Source organism: Lathyrus oleraceus, chromosome 6 (genome assembly GCF_024323335.1).
Source record: "Lathyrus oleraceus cultivar Zhongwan6 chromosome 6, CAAS_Psat_ZW6_1.0, whole genome shotgun sequence".
NCBI lineage: Eukaryota > Viridiplantae > Streptophyta > Magnoliopsida > Fabales > Fabaceae > Lathyrus > Lathyrus oleraceus.
The window spans coordinates 51,667,524-51,682,324 of NC_066584.1; the positions used below are offsets into that span (position 1 = coordinate 51,667,524).

The 14,801-nt window shown below is 35.5% G+C and overlaps 3 protein-coding genes across 6 annotated transcripts; all 3 read left to right on the forward strand.

Moving 5' to 3' along the window:
• Positions 1–213: 213 nt before the first annotated feature.
• Positions 214–834, forward strand: LOC127093946 (uncharacterized). The gene has a single exon (XM_051032833.1). It carries the CDS (start codon positions 214–216, stop codon positions 832–834), a length of 621 nt encoding a protein of 206 aa, XP_050888790.1.
• Positions 835–6,092: 5,258 nt separating this feature from the next.
• LOC127090982 (two-component response regulator ORR21) lies at positions 6,093–14,292 on the forward strand. 4 transcript variants are annotated; one of them, XM_051029467.1, is made up of 9 exons: positions 6,093–6,434; positions 6,550–6,702; positions 6,940–7,338; positions 7,480–7,556; positions 7,814–8,989; positions 9,685–9,839; positions 12,042–12,657; positions 12,745–13,406; positions 13,491–14,292. In XM_051029467.1, the coding sequence occupies exons 1-5, from the start codon at positions 6,266–6,268 to the stop codon at positions 8,984–8,986; spliced, it is 1,971 nt and encodes a 656-aa protein (XP_050885424.1). In that variant the 5' UTR covers positions 6,093–6,265; the 3' UTR covers positions 8,987–8,989; positions 9,685–9,839; positions 12,042–12,657; positions 12,745–13,406; positions 13,491–14,292. The 4 variants fall into 4 exon arrangements, with proteins under 4 accessions (XP_050885424.1, XP_050885426.1, XP_050885425.1 ...); XM_051029470.1 differs by having other exon boundaries at positions 6,094–6,434; positions 7,865–8,989; XM_051029469.1 differs by lacking the exons at positions 12,042–12,657; positions 12,745–13,406; positions 13,491–14,292 and adding an exon at positions 10,199–10,840.
• Positions 12,064–13,307, forward strand: LOC127093947 (protein MAIN-LIKE 1). The gene is made up of 2 exons (XM_051032834.1): positions 12,064–12,127; positions 12,745–13,307. Exons 1-2 carry the CDS (start codon positions 12,064–12,066, stop codon positions 13,305–13,307), a joined length of 627 nt encoding a protein of 208 aa, XP_050888791.1.
• Positions 14,293–14,801: the final 509 nt, after the last annotated feature.

Consider the following 14,801-nt stretch of genomic DNA (forward strand, 5'->3'; position numbering starts at 1 on the left):
TCCTTAGTATCTTGGGAGTTACTCTCCAACTTTCACAAGACTCTAGTCACTCAGACATACAAGATCAAGCGAGCTTTAACACTTCACCTCTTTGACAACTGTGAAGCTTTTAAGTTCCCTTTCCAGATATACTGATCATATAAGTACTTCTCTAAAACTGATGATACTCAAACATTACGTAAAAATGAGCAAGAGTTTGAATTTCGTGATCACATGCTTCAATGGATTCGTACGGAGGCCTCAAAACTGGGATTTAGTGTGGTAATCAGAAGGTCTGATAATAGTTTGGATAGAAGATGTGCCTTTGTGACAATGATGTGCGAGAGAAGTGGGAAATATAGATCTCCTATCGGGAATTTTAAACGAGATGACATTGGTTCAAGAAAATGTGAGTGTCCCTTTAAGTTGCGTGGTTATATGTTGGCAAACAAGAAATGGAGATTTAATGTCATATGTGGTTTACATAACCATGACTTGTGTGAAAAGTTATCCGACCATCAAATTGTGTGTCGCCTCATGCAGGAAGAGAAGGAACGCGTTGCAGACATGACATTTAATTTGATTCAACCGAAAAATATACTTGCAACTTTGAAACGTAAAAGACTAGAAAATATCTCAAATATCAAGCAAGTGTACAATATTCAATACCAAAGTAATAAGGCGTTGATGGGGGATAGACCTGAAATGCAACAACTCTTGAAATTGTTGGATGATAATATTTATGTGTCTAGGTACGGAACGTGCGAGGATGGAGTAACCGTCAGAGATATACTTTTGACTCATCATGATTCTATCAAGTTTTTTAACATGTTTCCTACTATGCACATAATTTGATTCAACATACAAGACCAATAAGTACATACTTCCATTATTGGATATGGTTGGTGTTACCTCTAATGAGAAGAACTATTCTATTGGGTTTGAATTTCTAGGGAGCGAAAAATAGGAGAATGTTACTTGGGCCTTAGAGGTGTATCGGGAAATGTTGAAGGACCAAAAAGAGATGCCTAAAATGATTGTTATCGAAAGCGATACCACGTTGATGAATTTGGTTGCAAAGGTATTTTCTACTTCTTATGAATTACTTTATATGTATCACATGACAAAAAATGTGAGAAGTTGGGTTAAACCCGCAGTCTGGACGGAACAGATAAAGTCCAAAGATGGAAAAATGGTGAAGGCGGGTGTGGTTGTTGAAAAAATAATGAATGCATGAAATGGTATAGTAAATTCTCCCACTAAAGGGTTATATGCCGACTCCGTTATATATTTCAGGAAAGTATGCGAGAAATATCCCGATTTGTTGAAATATGTTAAAAGCACAATTCTTGACCAAGTGAAGGAGAAAATTATATGTGCATGGACCGATCAGGTTAGACACCTTGGAAATATAACAACTAACCGAGTTGATTCTTCTCATGCTACATTGAAAAATTGGTTGTGAAATAGTAAGGGAGATTTGTGTAGAGATCGGGACTTTGTGAATCAAATGATCCAAAACCAGCACACTGAGATACTACATCATTTGGTCAGAGCATCAAAGTTTTGGAACATGGATTTAAAGACAACAATATTTATTCTCAGTTGGTCAGAACCATATCTCGAGCGGGTTTGAATTATATTTTTCATGAAGCTAAACAATCTGATAATGTAGGCTCCGATAGCGCAAAGCGTGAATGCACAATTATGAAAACATATGGTCTTCCATGTGCTTGTGTTATTGGAAAAAAGGTGAAACTTGGTAGCCCGATAAGAATGGACGGACCTTGCACTCACTGGAAGAGGCTTATGTTTGATGATGATGATGATGATGTCATGAAAGACAACAAATCGAATATCTCTATCTTGACCAAATGGGTAGTGATACAAAAGAGATTTTAGAAATTCGATGACAATATGAAACTCCACATCAAAGAAAAATTGAGGAAGATTGGTTATCCGGAAACCACTGTCTTGAACCACCATCTCAACTGGTAAAAACAAAAGGTGTTCTGAAGAAGGTCAAGCCTACACTAAGTGACCATTAAATGATGCAGTCTCTTCGTATTTTGAACATGTTGACAAAGTTTTTCCGGACTCACCAACTCCAAAATATCAAAAAGTGTTTTCAAAGGAGCTCACATTAGCAAACCATCTCCTTCACTGCCTCCACCAGAGATTCCATTCATTGATGAGATGTCGGTTTTTATGCACAAATACATCAAGCGAATCGTTAATGTTAAGGGTGACGATAAGTACGATTATCAAGTTGTTTCGGCTTTACTCGGTAAAATAGAAGATAATCATACACTTGTCCACCATCAACTTATCCATGAGTTGATGACTCATAAAGAATCATATACACAACTTTATAGAAAGAAAGAAAAATTTGATGTAATTTATGAGCCTCTTATTCCTTGCATTAGTGGACTGACACCGGAGGCAAAATGGATGTGCTTCCCTGAATTGGGTCACCACATAGCGTGTACGTATGATAGAATGTTCATTGTTCTTACACGATAGGGTTTTTGGAAACCTTTTTCCCACCGTGCATCGCCCCACCTCAAAATCCAAATGATCGTATTATGGATATTGGGTGACTTTCAAAATCACGACACTTTGTTCAAGTTTACTTGAAACCAGGATGGCATATACCACTTACATCATCGAAGTGGGAAGCTCATTCAACAACTAGAGTCGAGACTTGACCAGACCAATTTATGGAAATGATGTAAAAGTTCGAGAAATTGAGCAATATTGAAAGAGAATCAAATACACAAAATTCAAAGGGGGTACCACACATACTTATAGATTTATCCGGCGACAAATCTTTCGATTCATTTTAGTTTTTTGTTTAGTCGGATCAATAAGTGTATGTAATTGTATCTTAATATTAATGAAGCGTGATATATACAATTTATAAATATTTTAATATATTTTTATATGTGCCAAAACATTTGTTCATTTGTGAAACAAAGTCATCAATTAGGTTTTCTGTCTGGTTCATTATGCCTGGTTCAGAATAGGTTCTAGAGATGTATCTCCAGAACAAGAAAATAGGGTGTCGTACCGTAAATATATCTTTGAAACTAGCATTGATACACATGATATAAATTTTTGAGGTCCACATTTGTCCACAACTACTATAAATTAAAGGGCTCTTGTTTGTTTATTTCACACAAACATAAAATGTCTCAAATGTCACAAATAAATATCATCTGATATTGTCGCAAATGTCTCTTTCTCCAGTGCGACACTCCGGTGAAAGTTTAAGCTCAATGAGTACACCTCTTTTGTAGATCTGAAATACGAAGTGCATAATCTCCTACCTTACGGAGACAATCGAAAAATTATAAATTTTGAGTACCGTTCACCGTTGATTGACAACGAAAGGAAGATTGAGTTCAACAACTTTGAGCCCAAGACGGATGCAGATGTAAGGCTATGTGAAATAGATTTTTTCGTTTAGAAACAAAAGTTTCACTCGAGTTGGAAGCGACGATTTCAAGATCGATCGAAGATATTGTGAAGATGTTGGAGCGTCCACCTGAATATTGAAATATAATATTTTATTTTATATTGAAATCACATATGTAATGCTTATTTTATGTTATGAATGATAATTATATTTTGTCAAAATATAAGTTTCTGGTTTCTGTTTCTGATTCTGTTGCACATATGCTCCGGAAATGCATCTACGGATAGATTCCGAAGATGTATCCACGAATAAAAAAAACAACAACTAATAGGACATCATTCAAAATAATCTAAATTGTGTGTATTTGGTGCGTCTAAAAATACATCTCTAAAATTTAGAAATATTTTAATATTTTTACATGATATTTAAGTAATATATGAGGTGCATTAAAAAATTCACTGACACTAAGCCTAGCTTGTATGATTAAGAGTTGAGATGATAATTCTATATATTTTTCTTTGTAATTCTTCAATTATAAAAGATTCAACCTTCATTGCCATGTGTTAAACAATTGTTTTTGGACTCAGTTTTATCGGTTTAGGATGGATTTCAGTTTTTTTTAAAACACCAAATTATGACACTTTAAAAACATTTACGGATTTGTTTTTATTCTATTCACATTATTTGTACGCTTAGAAGATAAAGTTGTGATTTTTTTTATAAAAATAATATATTTTTTCAATTAAAATGCTAAAATAACTATTTTTCAAAATATTTACCGGAATAATCACCTTTCATGAAGCATGCGTCAGTTAGACTGACACATCTATTTTTTCATTGAGCATAGACGCCCATACCATTGACGCATGCATCCAATGAAACCAATGAAATTGACGCATGCATACAATACATCATGTGTATGCGCCATTGCATGTGGCACATGCTCTCTCTCTCTCTATCTCTCTCTCTCTCTCTCTATTTTTTAATTTTTAATTTTATACTTATAAATAATTAATTAAATATCTAAATGAAAAATAATTATTCATATAATAATATAAAGTTAAAATATATAACAATTGATAAAAAATCAATGACCCACCAGTTTGAAACGCCTCCCTGTTCCATATTCCGGTGCTTTAACATACCTTTGTTGTCTCCCACAATTTTCCTGAGGTGTTTGATGTTTTTGAGTGCTGACATGATGCAATGGTGACTGGTGTGAAGGTTCGGTGGAAGGTCCAACGGTATTTGACAGATTTGTCATCATTTCTCCCCAATAGTTGGGGGGTTATCGTTAACGGTGCTTCCGTAATTGAGTTCAGTGTCTATGTTATCGTAGTTGGGTCATTGTGGTTGAGTGATTTGTGCGATTGTCGAAAGTTCCAAGCCTTTCGTATGCTCTGCTCCCATGTCATAACGACATGTTCAAAGGTTCATCATGATCTTTCCAACTTACTATCTGATGTTTACAAAGTCATAAACCTTTGCAATGTTTACAAAATTAGCTTTTCGGTGGTAGCAAAGGAGAATTACTTGCCTGCATATCAAGGGGACACTCTCTGGCATAATGAAATAATGCGAAGAAAGAAAAAGGACCTCCCAAACATCACTCGTATTCGAACCGAAATGGATACGGCGCCAAAATGGTTAGGTTATGTAGTTTATGTCGTCAACCCGATCATAATCGTACTAACTATCTTAGTGTTGGAACAAACACAAAAAGATAATTTTAATTGTAACTCATTTCCTTTATATTAAAAACAACATTCATTTCATATGATAAGCAGAGCAAATACAATAATTAAACAATAACATAAGAAACTACAACAAATAAAATAACATCACAAACAAATATAACACATAAATAACATAGTTATGCGATTACAACTATCAAACAATTATGTGAGAAGTATATATTATCCTATGAACGTCTCTGTCAGTTTTAATATTAACCCATAAACGAACTTCTCCATTTTGGTTGAACGTCGTATCAAGTCATTGAATTCTTTTGATCCTCTTACCATCTGCAATGTCTCCATCTAACAAACGGTTCAAGGTCCTGTTAAGATGTTCAAACATATAAATTCCAAAGTCAGATCTTCATAGGAAACTGCACTGCTGAAAAGATTAAACCGACATTTCTCTTGTGAATATAAGGACACAAGTATGAATATGCAGACATTTTAAATAAAATTGAAGAAAAATGGAAGGAGATGGTAAAAAGTTATGTGAAATTTTTTATGGGATGGTGATGTTGAATTTATAGATGGAGTGATTGAGCAGTAACCACATGCATTGACACACACATATAATGCACTATGCATGCACCATTGCATGGGCGCCTACACGGTCTATATATGCATGCGTCATTGCATGTGGCACCTTCACTTGCATATGACGCCAATGAATAACATATTCATTTGATGCGCCAATACAACTGACACCTAGATTATATATTTTTAAAAAATATTTATTTTAGAATTTTAATTGAAAAGTGATTATTTAAAAAAAAAATTTAAAGTTGAAGTATATGTACGACTGGTAAACCAAATCCGTACGATAAAGAGCACAGAACTAGTTGTCAAAATGAGAAAAGATCAGAAAACTAACGCGGGATAAAAAACCTAAACAAAACATCTGAGCCGTTGGATATTAATTCAACGATTCCGATTTAACTCTTCAGATTCCCACATTATCAACTCCATTTTCGAATTTTCCTTTCCTTTCCTTTTTTCAACTCAGAGATCTTTCTCCTTATTGCTTCATTCATTTTATCTCCACAGTTTCTTATTTACATAATTGCCCCTACGTTACCACCTTCCCTGTTTTACTTCTTTACAACGACGTCGTTTCCTTGAATAACCAACCATGCCCGCGTCTTTGCAGAAAATGGCGCACTCCAGCACGAGCTCCGGCGGCAACTACAACGGCTCTGCCGTTTCTGAGTTTCCGGCCGGTTTAAGAGTTCTCGTCGTCGATGATGACGTCACCACCTTGAAGATTATCGAGCGAATGTCTCTTCGCTGCCATTATCGCGGTTAGTTTTCGTCAACTTGAAGTTTTCTCAATTGTTTTGGTTTCTTCAAATAAATTCGTTGGATTAGTACTGATAAATCAAATTCACGTGTTTTTGTTTTCATTTTATCCTGCAGTCACAACATGCTCCGAGGCTACTGTTGCTTTGAAAATTCTGCGGGAGAGGAAAGGCTGTTTTGATGTTGTGCTGAGTGATGTTCATATGCCAGATATGGATGGCTATAAACTCCTTGAACATGTTGGCTTGGAAATGGACCTTCCTGTTATTAGTAAGCACTTGTCTCTTGATTGTAGAATTACTTTAGTGTACTTGTAATGTATGTAGCACGGAAAAAGACGTGTCCGTGTTGGTGTCCATATCTGAAACCGATACCGATGCTTGTTATTAACTTTAATTTATTCATTTTTTAAAGTTTTTTCCAGTGTCGACGTGTCAATGTTGGTGTCGTGTTTCTGGTATCCGTTTAGTGTAATGCTGAAAATTGGTTTTGATCTGCAAACTGCAGTGATGTCTGTTGATGATAGGACAAGTACTGTCATGAAGGGAATTAGACACGGGGCTTGTGATTATTTTATTAAGCCTGTACGGTTGGAAGAACTAAGGAATATATGGCAGCATGTTGCCAGGAAGTTTTTGAATGAACACAAGGAACACGATGATTTTGGCAGTATAGATGATAATGACCGTAATGCACGAGGGAACGATGATAATGATAATAATTCTTATGTTGTTGGTACAACAAAAGGAATAGTTAAAGAACAAAAAAAGAGGAGCAATTTAAAAGATGAAGTAGATGTTGAATTGGAGAATGATGATTTATCTACATCTAAGAAGGCTCGTGTCGTGTGGTCAGTTGAACTGCATCAACAATTTGTCAGTGCTGTGAATCAACTAGGGCTTGACAGTAAGAATTTCTAACTTTTTTCTTTCTATTTCTTTTGCTTTTGTATTCAATGACTAGAGACGTTTGGGGGATGTAGTAATCATAAAGCAGTTTAAGCATTTATTGCTTATCAGTTGTTGGTTCCTCAACCTTGTGTTTCAGAGGCTGTGCCAAAGAGAATACTTGAATTGATGAATGTCACTGGTCTGACAAGAGAAAATGTTGCAAGTCATTTGCAGGTATTAGTCCAATTTGTGAAGTCATTACTTACAACCTTCTTTTAGAACCGTTTTCATTTTTTGATTTACAATTGCTGAACACGCAACTAATCTAATCAGTTGCACTAACATTATGCTATTAGTCTTTTTTTCTTCAATTTTCATTTATATTATGTGCTAGATTTCATATGTTTGGCCTTTATGATACCTTTTTTTTTGGTGATAATTATTGCAAACTGAGGCATTAGATTGTAGATTAATGAACTTATGTTTTGTAGTGCCTGACTGTAGTTGACATTACCATTGTGAATTGCAATATCAATTGGCAGAAATTTAGACTTTATTTGAAACGATTAAGTGGAGTGGCACAGCAACAAAATGGGATGCTAAACAGAGTTCCTGGGACTATAGAATCCAAGCTAGCTGCTACTGGAAGATATGACATAGAAACTTTGGTTGCTTCTGGCCATGTTTCCCCTGAAACACTTGCAGCCCTTCAAGCTGAGCTCTTAGGTCACCCGGTAACTAACATAATGCCTACAGTGGACCAGACTGCACTAGTACATGCATCTGTTCACAGACCAAAACATTCTCGTGCTGATGATCCTACTGAAGCATATGGTCCGCCTCATGTAAACTTTCCTTCCAACAGTGTCAATAATTTCCCTCAGTCCATCTTTAAAGTAGATGATTCATCGTCAAGATATGGAGCATGGCCGCCATCTAATACACTTGGTTCAGTCTCAAGGGGGAGGTTAGGCATTCTGAATAATAACACGGTGATTGATTTATTGCAGCACCAACAAAAGCATCGACATCAGCAAAAACAACAGCATTTTCCGATTCATGATCAAAATCGATCAATCAATGTGCAACCATCTTGCATGGTGGTTCCTGCTCAATCTTCTGACACTTTCCAGGCAGTAAATAGTGTTGCTTCTGTCAACAAGGATTGTAGTTTTGACAGAAATGCCATTATTGATTATAGTCAATCATCAGAAAAATCTAATAATTCATCCAGTACATCTCAATATCCTGGCGGAAATACCAAAGCTACCTCCATTTCTCCACTAATGTCCTCTTTTTCAGTAGGCTCCAGCAATAGCAATATTCAGCAGAGTCAGAACTCAACTTCAACATCTGGTGCTACAAGATCTTTGCCTAGCCATCTGCCCATGGTGTTTAGACAAGTTCCATATGATATTAAATCCACTGATTCACTTGATCAATCATGTCTTAGAAATCTTGGATTTGTTGGCAAAGCTAACTGCGTACCAAGTTTTGAAAATAAAATTGAGTCATCTGCAAGTGATTTTAGTCATAGGAAAGTATTCATGGCTAGCAATTGTAACACGGTGAAGGAGGAGCCAGATTTGATCAGATATCCAAATGTGGGCCACCCAGCTCTACAGAACTATCCGTCTCATGACCATTCAAGTGGATTCACATAATAGGTAACTTTAACAATTTCTTCTACCATTATTTTTTTAATTTAAGATGATGAATATCTGTTATACTATTTGGTCAGTGAATGGAACACTTTATATTGGTTCGGCCGCATAATGTAAGTCGAGTGATGGCTTTAATTTTGTCTCATAATTTCTTGAATAACAAAGAAGCTATTTAGCTACTTTAATCTAAACCATTAACTCTGTATCCTATTTCTGTCTACAATTAAATAGTTTGAACTTCTAGACCAACCTTCCCATCAAATAGTATCTTATATGACAATGTTTGGTTACTGATATACATGCATGTCTATTATGTTCAGTATATATACATGCATGTCTATTATGTTCAGTATTTTCTAAGCGTGGTAAACTAATAAAAGATATAATAAGTAACCACCACGGGATTAGATCTTTTGAAGCATAGTAAAGCCACAGTGAGGAGGATGGCGGGTAATACTTGGAAAGTACTACATGTGTTATGGACATTATGATGCCATTTGGCCAGCCAGAGCTACCTTGTAGAGAAAGGCTTTGATAGCTGTAACATGTACCGAATTTTTTTGTTTTAAAAAATATGATTAAATACCAACAGGTATTTTCCCTGAAAAGGTTACTATTTACTACTAGTTAAAAATATTGCAGCTTGGTTTTGCATTTATACTGGTTGTGAATGTGTGCCTGAATCTTGTTTGCATCAGGTTGAATTGGAGAGGAGATAACCTTTCCTCTAAAGGTACATACTGTTGTTTTCTCCTTAATTGTTAGGAAAACAGTTGCTGAAGTTCTTTTGTGCTGTCTGCACCATTGTTAGCTGCATTCTAGACTCCAATGATGACTCTAACTCTGTATAAAGGTTAGTATTTATGAATGTTTGCTTAATCCTCAGTAGCTGCACATGTATATTGGAATGCTATATAATTATAAACTAGGTTGTAGGGAAATAAAGTTTTTAATCAGATTTCAACTGATTAAATTATTGGCTTCATGCCGGGAAATAAGTAATTTTAGGGCTTCTTTGTTTTTATATATATTTTTGATAGACAAATGTCAGTGGTTAGTTTGTTAGGACGAAGAGGAAATATTACTAGCAGGGATTGAACCTTGGATCTCCTATGTAGAACACCTTCGCTTGTAATGTAAAACGCCATGTATGTCGCATTAACTATGAGCTCCTTAGAACTTTTACATATACTGATTAAGATTTAGGATCAGTTACAGTTTTTGTGCCTCAATCGTTGGAAGACAATGGGAATAGGACTATGTTTTAGCCATAATGAAAGAACTAAAGGTGGTTGGTTTCATTTAATGGCTGAAAGCTAGTCTTGAAAGAAGTCCGCATCTACATTACATTTGATATACCTAGGGGATGGAGGCTGCCAAGAATCGGATTGGTGTTAGGCATTATGAGAGGAGGATGAATGGTTGTATATCATACGGTGTCGGATGCAATGTCAGGCTTGTGTCTAAATGATACGCCTCAGTTGTTTAAGACTATCTGTGGCATTCTTTGACAGATTCTTATTCCGGCCTTGTCAAATTGCCCAGAGTCATGACAAACTCTGATGAGAGGTAGATTCAGCCCTTGGGAGAAACATAAAGTATCTTTGAATTGAATTTGCTGCAGTAAGAGATGGATCAAATGCCCTAAATTCTGAGCATTCCAAACGGCCGTTGAATGATCAAAAGTTAACTAAACTTACGACAAAATTTCAAAGCCATGAGAACATTAAAAGCAAGAGATGAACCTCAGACACCTCTTAGATTAAGTGTGTCCCTGTATCAGTGCCCAACATCTGACATGAGTTTTGACTATAATGCCTTCCTTGTTGTTCAATATTATTATTGCTCTTTTAGGATTTTGACCCTCTCTATCATGAAAGGCTAACAAGGAAATTGAAATAATAATGAAAGGTTGATAAAAACAAAGAAGTGATGCATTCTAAAATTTTGGGGTCATTTTCATACACTTTAAAACTTTTGGACAAAATTTAAAATAAAATAAAATAACCAATTTGCAATTTTTGAAAATTTGAAGGATCAATTTGTAAAATTTAAAATTTATTAGGACTTATTTGCATTTTTTTAAACTTTAAGGGATAAATTTTAAATTTATATAAAATATGAGGACAATCTTGCAAAATTAAAAAAAAACAAAATAAATCGTTTAATAGTCACATTATATAAAGTGATGAAACAATTTTAAATTTGTTATTTTCTGGTGTTATTTTAAATTTTTTAAATTTAACTTGAATAAAATATTTTATAAATTATATTATTTTAATAATTTTTCATATTTTTTATTCAAACAATAAATTTTAATTAAATTATTTTAAATTCTTAAAAAAAATATTTTTACATGATAAAAGGCTTTATTCAAATACACACTAACTTTTCATGGCAAAGTATTATTTTTGTCTTATACCTTGATTGTTCAAAGTATAAGTATGTCTGAACTTCCTAAATTTTCTAAGTCAGTTTATCCTTTCATCTCTCATCTTTGACTTGGCACTCCCAAACATCTTATACTTTTATCATATGAGCGGTATACAATATTATAATTTATTTCGTAAAAAGAATTGGAAGATTTTGAATTTTTGAAAGCTCGGAAGATTATCAGATTTTTCAAAGCTTCAAGTTCTACCGTATTTTTTGAATTCGATGACCAATAAGTAGTAATTTTAGCACAAAATCATGCATTTTTATCGTGCTTTTTTTTTAATAAAAAAATCGATAAAAAATCATGTGTTGTATGCATTTTTATTGATTTTTTTTTAAAAATCTGATAAAAATGTATACGTTATACCCCATTTTATGAAAAAGTTGATAAAAATGCATACATTTTTATCGGATTTTATGAAAAAATCGGTAAAAATGTATAAATTTAATCAGATTTTTTGAAAAATTCGATAAAAATACATATTTATTGTCAATTATTTCAAAAAATGGGGAAATAAGTATGAATGTTTCTATTTCAAAAAATCCGGCAATATGCTGATTTCTTAAGGATTTTTTGAAAAATCCTATTGATTAACTATTTTTGAATTTTTTTTTTTAGTGAGGAGTAAAGGAACATATGAATGATTGCTTCTTGGAAGCGTGATAGAGTTGAAGTTACTGCTGCTACGACTCGAGCGAGGCAAGGTGACATAGAGGACTTGCATCTCTTTGTGGGGATAATAGCACCGACCAGTTCTCACAAGAGGCGGTTGACAGTGATCAATTTTGTGCACCCTGCAATACTCGACATAGAGCATCTAAAGCTGCTCCTGGATGGACTAGAGATGATGATGATGAGCCTATTGTTGGAATGTCTATACAACAGTTAAGGATGCCATGCAGACGGCGGTGGAGTCAGATGTGCCCCGTCCTTCTGAGACGACAAAGGTGCCCCATCCTTCTGAGACGACATAGGTGTCCCATCCTTCTGAGACAGAGGCGCCGACTACTACAGAGGTTACTCCGCAGACGACTATTGAGGCGCTTGCTACATATGATATGAATGGCATTGCTCTGACTTCGACAGAGGTCAGTCCTGGTTGAGACAAAGGTCACTGCTCCGACTTCGACAGAGTCGTCTGTACACACAAATTGAGGGTTTTTTGGAGGGCCCAATGACTGTTCTGTGCTCACTAGATATGTCGATCACGTGACATTCAGATTATGTTAGAGAGGTATGTATATGATATGTCGATGATGTGACTCTATTTATTATTCATACGTTGAAAATTACTGATGCTTTTAATTTTGTTTATTACAAGATCAACCGCCACTAAAGGTGCCCACCCACAAGGGGAAGTTGAAGAAGTTCTTAGATGTCGAGATATCAGAGGATGTCAATGTGATTGTTGAAGATTATAATCTCCTTTCACTGGTGGACTATTCGCTGACCATGCTCAATGGTCAGTTATTGATGGCCTTTGTTGAGCGACGACATAAGGAGACATATTCCTTCCATCTTTCATTTGGTGAGATGATGATTACCTTAGATGATGTCTCCTATGTGTTCCATCTTACCCTAGCAGGTAGTTTCTTCACCGCTTCTCTCACTAGCCAGAAGGTTGCACATATTACTATTGTACAGGACTTGAGGGTTACTGAGGAGCAGGTGACAAACGAGTTTAGAACTATGAGGGGTGCCCACTTTCGTATATCTTGGCTCCGAGATAGGTATAAAGATCTAGTGCATCAGGGTATGTACGAGGAAGCCACCAGTGTATACATGCTAAATCTTGTAGGATCTACTATCTTAGCGGATAAGTCTCATGTACATATAGATGCGGCATGCATATTTTTGTTTAGTCGCCTTGAGCATTACAACTAAGCATGATGGCGTGTTGTACTGACTGTTCTCAATGCTGCACTTGGAGAGACGACTGCTTTTGAGACGGGGCAACTTGCTGGTTATATGAGTCTATTTCAGGTATAAAAAATTATTATTTCTTATTATTTTAGTTTTTTTTAATTACATTTCTTGATGGTTATATGAGTCTATGTTATTGTGCAGTGTTGAATATATGGGCATTTCCCGTCCATTTGTGAGAGACATGTTATTCCTACCACTACAGGGTCCACACGGTCCAATAGATGGAGGTGCAGGCATGCACACTCAAGAGGTGTTACGGAGTATAGGAGGATGGTTGATGCGCTTACTGTAGAAGATGTCATCTGGACACTCTACGCAGACCATATAGTGCATCGTGAGTTCAATGACACTTCATTGTTTTCTGGTTATCTGGGATGAGAGACCTTGGTGGCGAGATACTTACCTGAGAGGTTCGTGCGCCAATTTGGATATGTTCAGGACATCCCATGACCAGTCCCTGGTATTCCATTTGAGGGCATTGATACTGGTTTGTTGGTCACGTTTTGGGGTCTGCCAATGTCATTAGAGATAGTGTAATGGATGTTCAATTCCCAATAAAGTGTGTGGATGGGTACTTGGAGTGGTACATTGTTGTATCACACCCTCAATCATCCAACCTAGGAAACATGTAGATGACCCTAAACCTTATAATGTTGGACCTTATGATTTTAAGGGACCTTCTGATGACGTGTCGCCTCCACATGATGCAGATGACGCACAACACATGCAAATGATAACAATCATTATGGATAGCATCATGGGTTTGGTGAACCCAGAAGGTGAAGTTTATACTTTGGCATTGTAGACAACACACATAGCCCACGAGGGACCTATTTAGACCTTATTATCATTTTTTTTGTATTATTTGTATATTATGTTTAGTATTGCTCAAACATTTGTACAACATTGTTTATTAGACAACAATTTGACACTTTCATTGTTACATGGTGAACATAACTTAATAAACGATTACATCACTGAGATAGATGATTATAACTTAATAAGTTGATAAATGATTACATTACTTAGATAGACGATTATATAACTTAATAAAATAATAATAAATAAGAAAATCTAAAAACTACCAGATGATTCTGGACGTTCCAACATCTTGATTATGTCGTCGACAGATTTAAAAATTATTGCATCAAACTCGATCGATCCTTTAGCTATACTACAATGATATGTTATCCACACAACTGTCAAATCTTCATCGGTCTTCAACTCAATAAGGTCGTATTTTACCTTTCCATCAGTATCAATCCAGTCTGCCCGAAACTCGATCTTACTCACCTTTATTATTCAAATCCTCGGTGTCGGGAAACATATTATTCAACCTGGATCTCAAAAGGGAGAGACACGTGGTGCCCCCCAAAAGTCGAAACTCTACAAGAGGGTTCACCTCGTTGAAGTACACCTTTGCATTGATAAAAAACTAAGGCATTATAAGAT